At 34.1% G+C, this 13,918-nt stretch overlaps 1 protein-coding gene across 4 annotated transcripts in view; it reads right to left on the reverse strand.

Moving 5' to 3' along the window:
- Positions 1–13,918, reverse strand: part of CSNK1G3 (casein kinase 1 gamma 3) — a 69,713-nt gene that overhangs the window by 28,952 nt on the left and 26,843 nt on the right. For all 4 annotated transcript variants that reach the window (XM_066569048.1, XM_066569045.1, XM_066569046.1 and 1 more), the window contains exon 5: positions 11,495–11,564. In XM_066569048.1, coding sequence (XP_066425145.1) covers positions 11,495–11,564 — 70 coding nt within the window. The remainder of the gene's footprint in view (positions 1–11,494; positions 11,565–13,918) is intronic.

A 13,918-nucleotide genomic window follows, 5' to 3' on the forward strand; every position in this document is an offset into this window, starting at 1 on the left:
AAAAACTACAGGTAAAAGACACAACAGGAATATTGAAGATAGTCACAAACATTTTAATGAAAAGGGTACTATTACATATTTGACTTGTGAAAGATCAAGATTTATATAAAAAGTTAAAATTAGAACCTCTCTATTAGTTTTGTAACCATAAATTGAAACAGGGTTTTGAAATGCTAAGAAGGCTTTAAATAAGCTCTTGTACAAAAAAAATATACTTAAATTAAACTTCTTAAATTAAGGCCATTTCTACCTTTAGGAATAAAAGCACCTTATTATCTAGAGAAATAATTTAAAAAATCGAAAAGCTATTAATGAACGCAAGAGTGTAATGATACATTCAGTCTGGACTTTATCGTTTTAAATGAACACCTGCCTTAGGAACAAAGGCAATCCAGAATTTTGAAAATACAAATAATTAAAGCCCTATGATCCAATTTTACTTCCACCTTTTTGTAGAATATGCATTGTGTGTCTACTTAACTAAAAATAACTTGATATAATTGCTTCTACTCATGTTGTACTTTTTCACATGCACGGGACATCTTCCTCATTCAGCAGAATAAATTTTGTTTGCTTAGGGAAGCAAGTTATTCCAGATCTTTGGGTTTTTGTTCTTTAGTACACATCCTCTGCTTCATTTATTCCAAATATTTAATACACTGAAAATGTATCATTTTCATGCAAGCTTTTTCTACAGTGTCCAATCTTTCAATAATGCACTACACAGAAGTACCAAACCTTTTCAGAACACCTTAATGAAACACTGGATTTCAACTTCATTCTCTGTAGGTCAAATGTAACCCTAACTCTAAGTGTTTTCTGCATAAAGCCTTCAATTTTTCATACCTTACTATAGAGACACACTGAGGGCACAAATTTGCAATGTACTGACTACAGCTTTGGGTAAAAAATTATGTAACAATTACTGTTTTAGCAAAATTAACATGAAATCAAAGCACCATTTTAAAGAGGTTTTTCACTAATCTCTTTTCCTACAAGTCAAAATATTTAAAGAAAAACCCCTAAAAATCCAGCTGTTCAGTTTTCAGAAGACTTGAGCTACAATTTGGTTTTCAATATGTATCATCACACTCATCTCTATACTAATATACTTAAAATGCATAATCATACCCACTTCAGAAAGACTTCACAGGAGTAGCTTATTGCTAGTAATGAAGAAGCACTGATCATATTACATTCTGTATCAGAATAAGATATGGGATAGTGTTCTTCAATTTAAAAATATCATCCTGAATTATCAGAAAGATACCTAAAACACTTGATCCTCTGATTAGATGAGAATTCCAAAACGTCCCAAAACTGTGTTTAACATGTAAAAACCTCTGCAGTGCATATGGAGCATCCTGTCTAAAATTACCCATGTTGATAAAATAATTTAATATTAACAGTTCAAAGTACTAGAAGTTCAGGGCTTTGGTTCTTAATTAAAGCACTCTTAATACTTTTGCTTAAAAGCAATAAGCGGGTGTCATTCTGCTACTTACATTCTTTCTCCATGTCTCTAAATCTCCAGAAGTTAGAAAGTAACATGTTACTAATAAAAACATATATGAGGCTTTTCCTCCCACTATGGACAGATAATGTAAGCTCTCTTAGATAAAGCTTTAAGAGATACTGGTTAAGCTAAAAACAAAGAAACTCTGATTTTTAGAAATTTAAGAAACCCCTATTTTGTTGATAAGATATTCCACTACTAATCACCAATTAAGAGGAGGTGTTTTATTTCCATTTTGAATTACTCTAGCTCAAACCACTGAAGAACAAAAGAAGGAAATACGTTGAGCTTTTAAGATGCATCCCAGTTGTCTTGCAGTGAATTTAAAGAAGCCACTGGTCTTCAGTTTCTTGATTAACAATTAATTTGATTACCATTCAATCTTTTCTAGTACCTTGACAGGTCTTCTCCCCATTCTTAAAAATCCTTTTTAAAAAGTAGTACCCCTCCCCAGTTATAAGCAGAATTCAATGATTGTCACATAAATGCCACTAAAAGTTACATATAACTTCCTCTTCTTCCATCAAAAAGGAAACTTACTTTTGGCCAAAAAAGTAGATTCACATACTCCCCCTAAGTTACTTTAACATTTAAACATCTTTTCTTTCTAGGTTTAAAACTCTTAAAATAGAACCATTTTTTAAGGTACAATCATATTTCCCTATGCCTAGATATTTATACTTGTTGACAAGTAAAAAACACTTTCATTTGAATGGGCTCAATTGACTAAAGTAATCTACAATACTTAGGTGATTCTCCTGTCATAAATTTCTAAATCCATGTTAAGCCAGTATGATTTTAATCCTATTTTACTCTTGAAAAAAATCAAAGAAGTCTTGACTTGGAAATTAACTATTTGAGCATCACTTGGATTCCGGTTTCTTCTATAAAAGTTAGCTTTCATTAGCCACCTAAAACATTACTGCTGTACACCTCTGCTCTCCAAAATCAAGTCCAAACATTCAAAAAGTACTTGACTATCCACTGAGAAGGTGAAATGGGAAGGGCAGGGGTGCAAAGAGAGACCCCTAAAATAGTTCTGGGAATTTATGGATTATACTCTTTAATTTTCATTCAAATACTTTAGTCCACCATGTTTATGTACATGATGTCCAGAAAGTTTTTAAAACTGACGTATCTGACTTCCTCTACAACTATGAAAGGATAAAAAAAGTATTAGAACAAAGAAAACATGACTAGTAGATTAAACTGTATCTGCCGAATCTCTTTAAAACAAAGAAAATAATAAGCTATTTCTGCTTTGGACCATTATCCATCTTGGTTGTCTTCCTGAAGAACTTCATCATTAAACCTGATATAAGCTTGAGACTGCATGTTGTTCAGTTATCTCTAGCAATATACATGACTAGCACAAACACATTTGTATTTTAAGGAAAAAATTCCACACAGATATTATGTCATAGCTTCAATTATTTTAGGTGTGTGTCCTCATTCAGGAAAAAAAAAACTAATTTGATAAACAGGCAGCAGCGACAGCCAAAGGAAAATGTAACATACAGGTCAATGGCAATACCACTTGCATTTAACCTCATCTATCACTGACTTAATTTTGCACTGTCTCTTAGCAAAATGTCTTTATACAATACAATCTAAATTTGTAAAGCTATTAAGCTAGTAAGTAGCTTTCCAGTGTTTTTCAGTTTCTTGTAATACCAATTCCTTTTAGAGCTTTCTCTAAACCAATCAAGAAACAGATTGATGGTATCTGCATTATACCCTATTGCTGAGAATCTGTTCAATCAGACACATGCCAATAAAATACACCAGACCGCTCTTGCAGATCATGGTGTCATGTATTCAGCTTCTTATATCACACTGCCTTTTATTTGCAGTCTTAATTTTCATATGTGGCAATTCATTGGACATAAGCCAAATACTTTAAACTAGCTGGAAGATTTGCAGTAACAGTTGTCTTTCACAGCACAGTCATACTAGTACTCTTGTCAAGGATACAAATTAACAAACTGCCACAAACACAAATATTCCCTAGTTATTCTATGGCATCTGGTTTGAATCCTATGAAAGGAAGCGATTATAAAACTTACAGTAGTGTGTTCTGACTTGAGCCAAAGCAGCACACACAGAAGGTCACACAGTCTCTGGAAACATAGCACCTGAATGCCACTGAAATCATGATCAGCCACGAACTATAAAACTCTAAACACAGAATGAGACACTATATCACCACAACACAGACTACATCTCTTACTTACAAATATAAGAATATGTTTGCAAAAAGAAGAAACAGTAATAAAATAACTAGATCTATTTCAAAAGGAAAAATCTTCTATAGTTATTTATTTAGTAATAAATAACTAAAACAGAATTAGAGATGTATTTTATTGTAATCATGATTAAATCAAATATCCATTTATCTAACATTCACTTTGTTCACTGAACTGTCTTATCAAGCTTCCTTTCACAATTACAACTATTGTATGCCTTTCAAAGCCCAATCTCTGAAATCTGTGTCATGTCACAATACAAAATCAACATACATTTTTGATTACAGCCAGGGTTCCTATGGCCAGTAACTACTGTTTCTCAGAAACATTATCATGTAACTCTATTATGCAGCTGCCATCTGATTCTTATCAGATCTCTTACACTTATTCCAGGGGGAAAAATTACTTTAAATTCAGAAAATCCTGTACGTGTCCTTAGACTAAATCCTAGAAAAGGATTGGCATAAAACAAGAAAAACTGCAAGCAACATATTTATAATTTTGTTGGACTACACTTAAAAAATAAATTAGGCATTACCATCCATTTATGTTTTTTCACATAAACATTAGCATATTCACATTAATAAATGAGTAGCTCAACTTTCCTATGAAAGGAAGCAGATCAGCAGCAAAAACTCAAAACTGAGTCAGAGTTTTCCCCAAACAACTCATGATACAATTGCAGCAGTCATCAGTACACAGATTAACAGTGCCTATGAATAGATTCCTCTACAGTCAAGAGATTCAATATTTGATTCAGTTTAAGTGCTCTAATACTATATTCCTAAATTAAGCTTAAGAGCTTTATTTTTTAAGATTACCTGCATGTTTAGTTTTTTTAACTTTATCATGATTACCAACCACTTCAACTAACTGCTTATTGTTGATTCCCCAGCATAATAATGCCAGTCAAATTACAACAGAAGTAATAAAGCAGGACAGCGTAACTAAAAAAATGAATTAAAGAAACAGTCATCAGTTTAAGACCAAATTCTCATCTACCTACTTAGAAGCATAGTTCAAAGCAATATTCACGTGAAGTTACTAATAAAACTCACTTTATTTAGATATGTAAACTAGGACTACCCTGAACTCACCTACTTCCTAACTCTGTAGTTTACGGCTAGAGATTTTGTCTTCAATATACGTTGTCATTGATCATTAGAAACATAACACCCTTGTTTTAGAAATTAAATAATACCCTAAAATCTGAAGTTCCAGTAAATTATTACTGCTTTAACTAAGTAGTAGGAACATCCAATTAAATATAGCTGCACTTCACATTTGTGTTTTCCTGTAAACTCGCTTCAAACCTTTGTAACTTTCATAATGTTTATCCTATAATAGCAGCAAGACATCAATCCCAAAATATTTTGAATAACACAAAGTCATAAGTCATTTTAAATTGTTTCTAGAAGATCTATGAACAAAAATAATCACCTGACACAATAATCTAGCTGTAGTGCTTTGTTTCTAGCACTACACTCAAGGAGACTTGCTATTGAGACACTTCCTCATGGCATGATAGAATATCAATCTAGTAAAGTACATTACAGTCTATCAACTGAGAAAGAAATTAAGAAATTATTATACTGAAATTTTTGTCTTGGGAAGAGTTATAGCAAAACACAGATGCTGATGCACCACAATGAAATCATGCTGGGTTCTTTTTTCTCCCACAGGCTAAAGTGGAAGGCAAGGTGGCTATGGCCAAGGGGATGAAGTAGACATGGTATCACTAGCAATCTGAGATCCTACTGCCTTCACAGTGACAGTGTAAGTCTCCTGTAACTTCTTAAATGCAAAAGATAGCTTGTCTTTCACCAGAAAAATCTGCTTCAGAGATTCCATACCCTGAATATAGCTATACGAAAATAATAAATAGCTGTCACCGAACACTCAGATCTTACACACCAGCTAAAGCTGGTCTGAACTGTAATTAAATGAAGAAACACATTTTCTCACCTTTAACATTTTTGTCTTTACCGAGAGGAAAAAACACTAAAGACACTGAGAACTGAACCTCATTCTTGGCCTTCAGCCCATCAAACACATTTCCAACACAAAAAAGAAAACCATAAACAGCAATGTCTAACCTACTAGTCCATATTAAACTGTCTATAAGGCACCTCATAACAAAGAAGTGTTCTTGCCTTAGGGTACTCTGCCCCCTCTCAAAATCAGAAATTCAAAGTATTTCAAACTCACTCTGCTACATTGCCAAACCAAAATTTGGTGAATCCGGACATGCTCTAAATGCCACAATAAATATTCTCCTGAGCTTGACTACAAAATGGTGAGCAGACTCCACTTACTGTATGGGAATATTTCTGTATCTCCCAAAACCACATTATGCCCACACTGAAATCCTCCTGAATCACTAATCCAACAGTAACTGTGTAATTACAGCTGTCCAAGTACTGTGATTCCGCTGTGTCAAAGGCAGCTCCGCATGATCTCAAAACTGAAAACCATATTTTTAGATACCACTACAGACCACGTCACATGAATGTTGGTACCAAATCACAATGGTTCAGGTACAGAATGCAACACTTAGCACTCATTTCATAATGGCAATGACCTTCTTAAATAAAACACCTTTTCCTACTGTACACAAATGTATATCCTATACATTGACTAGTCAATAGTAGTGATCCTGTAAGAAAAGTGAATGGCTTCCAGTATTTCAAGTGGAAGAGTTAACTAGATTTCAGCTAAAAGAACAGATGTCCAAAAGTTAAGAAAAATAAAACCTGATTTACAGTACTGAGCATCTGCCTTGTCTGAAGTTTTACCAGTAGGTTAATCCACTGCTGAACAGATCTGTGACCTGTTTTGAGATCTGTGACCTCAAAAATTACCTCAAATGAAAAAAATAAAATCTAATAATAAATGCTCCTCGCTGCTATGTTAAACAAGAACTGTTCTAAGTCTGTTCTAACAACAGCATTACAAACAGGAGTTCTACTAATTCACTTTAAGCAGTAGAAGCTGCTTGCCATTCTTTTGCTCCACTTGTCAGGTAAGTAAGTACAAATGAGTTCTCAGGCACTTGCAAAAGCTCCCAGTCATTATGATAATGACCAATCTATTAAGAGAGGTTAGAAAAATCAGACAATGAAAGCTAAATCGTTTTTATGCTCTTCAACATGCAACACATAACTTTTTTCATTTACAGACTCCTTTCTGCAAAAGGAAACTGAACCATACCTATCTGTCAGTTAAATTGCAGCATGGTGCACGAAATACACCTACACCTTATCTTCTAATCATGCAAAGAAAGCCTGATAGCATAGAAGATTAATTAAAAAATCAAAAAATACAAAACTGTTTTCTATTAATTCCAAAAGCTTTAACGCAATTTCAGGTAAGAATTCAGCAAGCATTTTATTTGGAGTATGATAGTATAGTTTTCTTATATCTCATATCTGCATATTAAGAAAATACACATTAAACAAAATTTATCAGAAGCAAAAAGATTCTAAATTCCATCCATATGTTCCCCATTCAATTGACTAGAAATTCTGCATACTGACTAATGATCTCAAACTCCCTGAGGAAAACACCCTCATAGTTACTAAACTACAAAATTATCATAGAAAAAGGAAAGTAATTTTCATAAAAATCTCTATTAGTACATAAAACTTAAATGAAAGCTAAATAATGATGAGACTATAAAATAAGCCACATCTTTGAAGTAATTTTAAAAGTTGTTTTCAATAAGTTTGAGGTCCATTTCCCTGAAAAACTAAAATCATTTTTAAAAGCCCAAAAGCACTGAAAGTATTTCCTCTTTAAGAAAGATTCTTCACTTTTTTTTCCTGACAAACACCTACATGTTACTGCACATTCACAGGCATTGCAAAGAGTATACTTAAGAGCAAAGTTACATTTAGGCCTTCTTTTTGAGCAGATCGTCTCCAAAGGAATCCAGTTTTGAAATGTTAATTCTTATTCATGCAAGACAAAACCACTTTTTATTAAATACAGAGAATTAATACTCTCAGTTCCAAAGTCTTGTGTATAAAAACTGCACATCTATCATATTTCATGCCTATTTTCTCCTTGTTCTCTCAGTGAGCAGAACTACAAAAGAACCCTCTGATCCTTTTTTAATTTAAGCATGTTTTCCATTTTCATGGCATTCAAGACACAAAACAACATGACTTAGCAGAGAGATTAACACAAATATATATTTTTAAAAATCCCAAGCTACAAGGTTATTAGAAAAGCAAGAAAAAAAGATATTATAAAAATAAATAAATAGACTTAGTTGACAAATACTGGCTGCAGATAAGGAAATACCTAGAAAACAAACCATTTCAAAATCCTCTTTTCACCAAGGATGCTTACAAGATTAGAGGAAGTACAAGGATGCTCCATTAAAAAAGGTTTGAAGGTAAAATAATCTGTAATCACAATAACATTTTTTTTACTTGCTTTCAGGATGATATTGCCAGAAAATAACCTCATTTTCTTCTAGAAGTATTCATTCACATGTTAACGCCTCTTCCTCCTCCTCCTGCCACCTCCAAGTCAAGGAGGATTTCACAGGGCCTAAAAGAATTTTATCCTTTAAGCTTCAGGTTATTTTACACTATGCCAATTAATTATTTCACACTAAGTCAATTTGTAGCATAAACTATGGAATCTGTAGCTCTTATTCGTGAAAACCATGGGGTTTTTATAGAAAATATTGGCTCTCCTTACAAGACTGGGAGTACAACTCCCTTTTCACTGATTGCTTCTGAAACCAGTTTAGTAATCACTTGCTATTAATACATAAGTATACATGTAAACATGAGGAGAACAAAGGGAAGCACAATTCAGTACAATTAAATGCAAACTACACAGTCCACACAGTTATAAAGCTATAGGCCAAAAGTTGGTGCAAATAAACAAAAACAGCTAAGAAAAAGATTACTTCATTGTAAGAAAGCCTACAAATATGGATTTTTAGAAGCTTAGAAGATGGAAAGCTTGAGACATTTGTAACTTCTAGTATGGTGCATAACTGTGTATCAGAGAAACCTTCTCTCTTCACAATTGCTGTATTACAAATTTCTTCCAGCAATGGCAGCAATTTTTATATCTCCTATGACAGACTCTTCTGTAACTTGCATACTGAAGACCACTTCTTTCAATCCATTCTCTCTCTGATCAAAGAACGACCACTGCCCATAAAGCAATACTATCTACATGGATAGACCTGGTGAAAGTTTTTTTTCCACTCACTATCTCCTGTTTTACATAGGAGGTTTACATACTTGCTTTCTGAATTTATCACTTAGTGGATCAACTTTCCAAAACTATGTTTTCAACTGTTCATGAGATAAAATTACTTAAATCTATGTTTCACAGTAAATATGCACGTCACAAAAAATCAGTAAACTAAAACCAGATTACATGAGAACAGAAACTACATAATGCTACAAAGATTTTTCTGAAAATCACAGGCCATATAACTTCTCGGCTTGAGGGCCCAACTCCTAAAAGTATAGAAAAAGTGACTTCTGCCAGAAGATAAGGAATCAGCAATCTTTGTTTAACTTCTATGTAGATAGAAAAAAGAAAATTACTTTCTTCATAATGAGCCTTTGTCACAAAACCCCTTAAAATAGGCCTCAAGTGGAGAGCCTGAGAAAAGCCCACAAAGGAGCTTTCAAGGCTCTCTGCTGGGAGAGGCTTTCACTTTTGAATAAAAGCAGGTTATTGCAAAAACAAAGGAGGTCTGTAACAAAGTTTTTCATAAATATTGATGATGCTTAGTAAGTCACCAGCTCTATCTTCGCATTTTCACCCTAAAGGTAACCTCATCTTCATGCAAAGAATCAGAGAGGCAACTCTCCCTTTCAGTACTTCAACAAGACATCAGAGAAAAAGATAAAATTTGTTGCAACCAGCAAATAGGATTAAGAAAATTGAATGATATCTGAAGTAAAGAAGGATAGCTGTGACTTCACTATGTTTTTACACTAAACACAGTTCTCAGTCTTATTCACTAAATAAAAAAGTAAACATAGTTACACTCACTAAGACATTTTCCCAATAAATTCTCCTGTAATGGTTCCTACCTCTGAGAAGTACTGCCTAACTTCTGCAGTCTGAACTAGAAATTACAGCTTTATTCTTACCTCCACTACACAGCTCCTTTGCACTTTTAGATAGTTACACCTCTGTATTCACAGATAGGTAATGTACCTAACTTGTGGGTTGTCATGCCCCATTAGTTAAACACTTAAGATCTCAGCTTTCTACTCATCAGTTATTTCACAATGTTAGTGTATGGTATGCTGACAATTTATAACTACTTACAAAAAAAACACCCATACTGTGATGACTTTCTCCAAACAGCAACCATAGAGACTCAAGATTTTGATTACCTATCTACAACTTTATTTTCCATCTAGGAAGAGAAATTGACAAGAGAAGTTGTGTTTTGCCTAAAGTAATCTCTAAAAATTCCTGGAAAAAAAGGTCTATATTAACTGAACATATTAGAAACTTTGTTTCACCAGAAGTAGTCTTTAAAAGAGTAGCATGAAATTTTGAAAGCTACCAGAGAAACACTGTCCAGTCAGAGCACAGATGAGCTGCCATATGATCCCAAATTTTAAGGAAAAAGGTGAAAATAGGAATTAAAAAGTATTAAAATTCATCATGACATACACACATTCAAGGTAACAAAATCAAAGTGGTATGGGCATGTTCATTGTGTATTTCTTTTCAGAGACTTTTCACACTAGTAGGATTTTATTCTAGCTTAAGTACAATCAAAATCACTGGCACAAATTCCAGGCTGCTTTTTCTAAAAAGACCCTGAACATACATGTAGAAACATGTAGAAACATGTAAAAGCCCCTGAATAAACATGTAGAAAACCACTGTTAGTAGTCCACTCATAAAATAAAATTCTACATTAGTAGAAAAATGGGAAAAATAGTTACATGACCTACTCTAGGAATAATTTCAAGGAAAAGATATCAAAAGATTTCTTTTTCCTAAATTATAGCTGATTTAGAGAATCTGTACTCACTTTACTAGGGTAAGAAACTTTACATCTTCCTAACTGATTATATGCACTTTTGTGAAAGGCACAAAATTGTGTGAGAAGTTTTAGGTATCGCTCACCTATAAAAACAAAAGGTGACAATTGGATCATTCAGGCCACCACCATAAGAGTACTTCTGGGTATAAAAGCACCAATGGGAGTGAAATGAGAAATTTAAATATTAAACTGCATTTAAACTTCTCCTAGAGGTATTTAAGAGGTTTAAAACTAGTAAGCAGCAATATATACTGTATCAGTAGAAGTGAAGTAAAGTAAAACTGAATTTGAAGCTATTTAAGCCATCACATCAACTTTCATTCAAAATACACAATTAGTAGATTAGCAGTTTGGAGACCTACAGTATTTTTTTCAAAGAGTTGTACTGGGAATAGTCTTAGTTTAAGGTATACTTGTATGCAGACAAATGCTGTGATAGGTAGGATTTATTTAAAAGTCAGGACTTCATAGATACACTTTATCGAGTAGGAAAAAAGTTAGAATAATGGAATTTATAATTATTATTATTCACTATAATTTAATTCACTAACTCCTTGGGGTTTTTTCTGCTTTAAGTAGTAAGGAACATTTTATTAAATAGATTTATACCTCTAAACCCAGAAAACTTCAGCCAAAAATTGATCCTGGATTCATCACAGTAAAATGCATTATACTGCTTTTTACCTCCAGATCCTAGCTGCTTGTAGAATCTGTATTCCAAATGTAGCTGTGGTGCTCTCGACTTCATTGGCTCCTGATTTAAAAACAAAAACAACATTTAAAACAAAGGCTAAAAACTATACACTAACCTACTACCAGCCAAACTAGCCCTACTACTTCCAAGCCACACAAAAATTTTGAATGTTTCTTCTGAAATGACTGGCAATTAAGAAACAGAGAAAACTAAACCTCCTGCAGGTTACAGTAGTGCATATATGGATATTTACATCTTGTATTGCTCCACAGGGCCAGAGTCCAACATGCAAATCAAGTAACAGACACACGATGGAATACCTAAAAAATAGTATGTTTCTCCAAAACATGTGGATAGTATGTCCTACATTTCTCAGAAAGTGGCATTAATATGCAGCTTAACAGATTGAAAAAAAACCTCCAAATATCTATTACTTGAGAAATATATCTTTACAAGAAGCTTCTCCTAGGATCTTAATAAAAAAGACCAAGTCCTTCCACCAAATAGTAACAGCTTAGCAGAAATCAAGTATCTACATTCCAAACGATGAATCCAAAACAAGCAAAAAAAAAAAGCCCCAGAATAAGTCTGTGGTCTATGCAAATTAATAAAATCTCATTATAGTGTTCAACATGCCCGTGTGTCAGGGTCTTGTAGAACTAAATGAAGTGACATGAGATTAAGCAGAAGAATACACATGCAGCCTAAATGGAAACCCAAACTATCTGATTATCTCCCTTTGCAAAGAAAAGGCTCTTTAGCACAAGATTCTTGAACTAATTTCCTAAAGCATCTTTTAGAAGATATGCCATGTTTCTTATGATATGTAACATAATCTTAATATTAAGCTCCACCAGGGGACGTTTAGGTTGAACATTAGGAGGAATTTTTTCACAGAAACGGTGCTTAGACATTGGATGGACTGGCCAGGGAGGTGGTGGAGTCACCATCCCTGGAGGTGTTTAATGTTTAAGAAAAGACTGGCCATGGGACTGAGTGACATTCTGACATGGTGGTCTTCAGTCAGAGGTTGTACTGAATGCTCTCTGAGGTCTATTCCAGCCTAATTGATTCCTGTGATCTTTGAACACATCAGTGATAATTTGGAAACTAATTCCATAACTTTTGGAACTGCAGCACATAGTAACTCTCAATACAGTTATCAGCACTAACTGATACTGCTGAACATCAATTTTCAGGAAAAGTTTGGGCAAAGTGCTCATCTTTTTCCTCACATCATCATCTTAAAGCTACAAGTTTATAAACCTGTGTTGTCTCTCAGTATCACATTCAGGGCATGAAAAACTATGACCTAATGTGCATGAATGAGAAATAAGTCTTCTTCCTCAACCCATCTCCCTCCAAGACTTAGTTGTTTTCTATTGCTGCTGAACTCCCTGACAGTGTATATTTATGCATTTGATCTTGCCAGGATGCCAAAGGCAGATGCCTAAAAGTAAGGAAGGACTAATGTAACAGTTTCTGCAAAAAACAAATAGAATTTACTGTATCTTTTTTGCACTCCAGAGCAACCAGCATAACTCTGTATTTTTTGCAAAGATGTGAAAAGTGAGCGAGAATTTCCTAAAATAAGCAAGTGTTTATGATCCAATAAATTAATTACTAAGCAAAACTAACTGGGCCATCAAAATGTGAAATCTGTTTCAAGTTCATTATGAATTCTTTCTACAATTATTTTTGTCCCAAATACATGTTACAACCTTGAAACAAAGTGCAACTTGCTTTCCACGCACAACCCTCATTTCTATTAGATTTGAATTTATCAATTCAAATCTTAAGAGTAGACTAGTGAGTCAGTGAATTAAAGATTAGTTTAAAAGGCAGTCATGACTACTCTGTAACTTCCTATCTTTCACCCAAAGAAAAATTGATGTATTTCCAGAAGCAGTTCCATGGAGGACTAAGCATAAGCACGTTTTGTCCCAAATATTCTGACTGTTATGACAAGAAAAGTGTGAGTGAAACAAAGGGTCCCATGGAGATGGAGTAGCAGTGTTCTGAGCCAGCTTCTGCTCCTGTGTTCAGTCCCTCCCAACTGATTTCCCAGAGAAAGGCTCAAAAGGTTGCCTGTGGATGCACAAACAAAACAGCATGAAAAGTCTTGTTTACATAAGAGCCTGCACCAGGTTAAATATAAAAGGAAGCACATTGGGCCTCTGTCATGACTTTTTCCGTATCTTTCCCTTTCTTTATTTTGCTATCCCAGCTCTGGGCCATCCATGCAGCAGGACTGACTACACAAATCTACAGACAGTGAACTTCTTCATTCTTCCTCTCTCTTTTCCACCTTAATTTCTCTCATCCCTTGCTTTGCCTGGGCAAAGCACAGCTGTCAGATTTTTCCCCCTACTGTACAAAATGAATGGGTTGTTAGCCAACACTTTTGGAGTCTA

The sequence above is a fragment of the Molothrus aeneus genome, chromosome Z (genome assembly GCF_037042795.1).
Source record: "Molothrus aeneus isolate 106 chromosome Z, BPBGC_Maene_1.0, whole genome shotgun sequence".
Classification (NCBI taxonomy): domain Eukaryota; kingdom Metazoa; phylum Chordata; class Aves; order Passeriformes; family Icteridae; genus Molothrus; species Molothrus aeneus.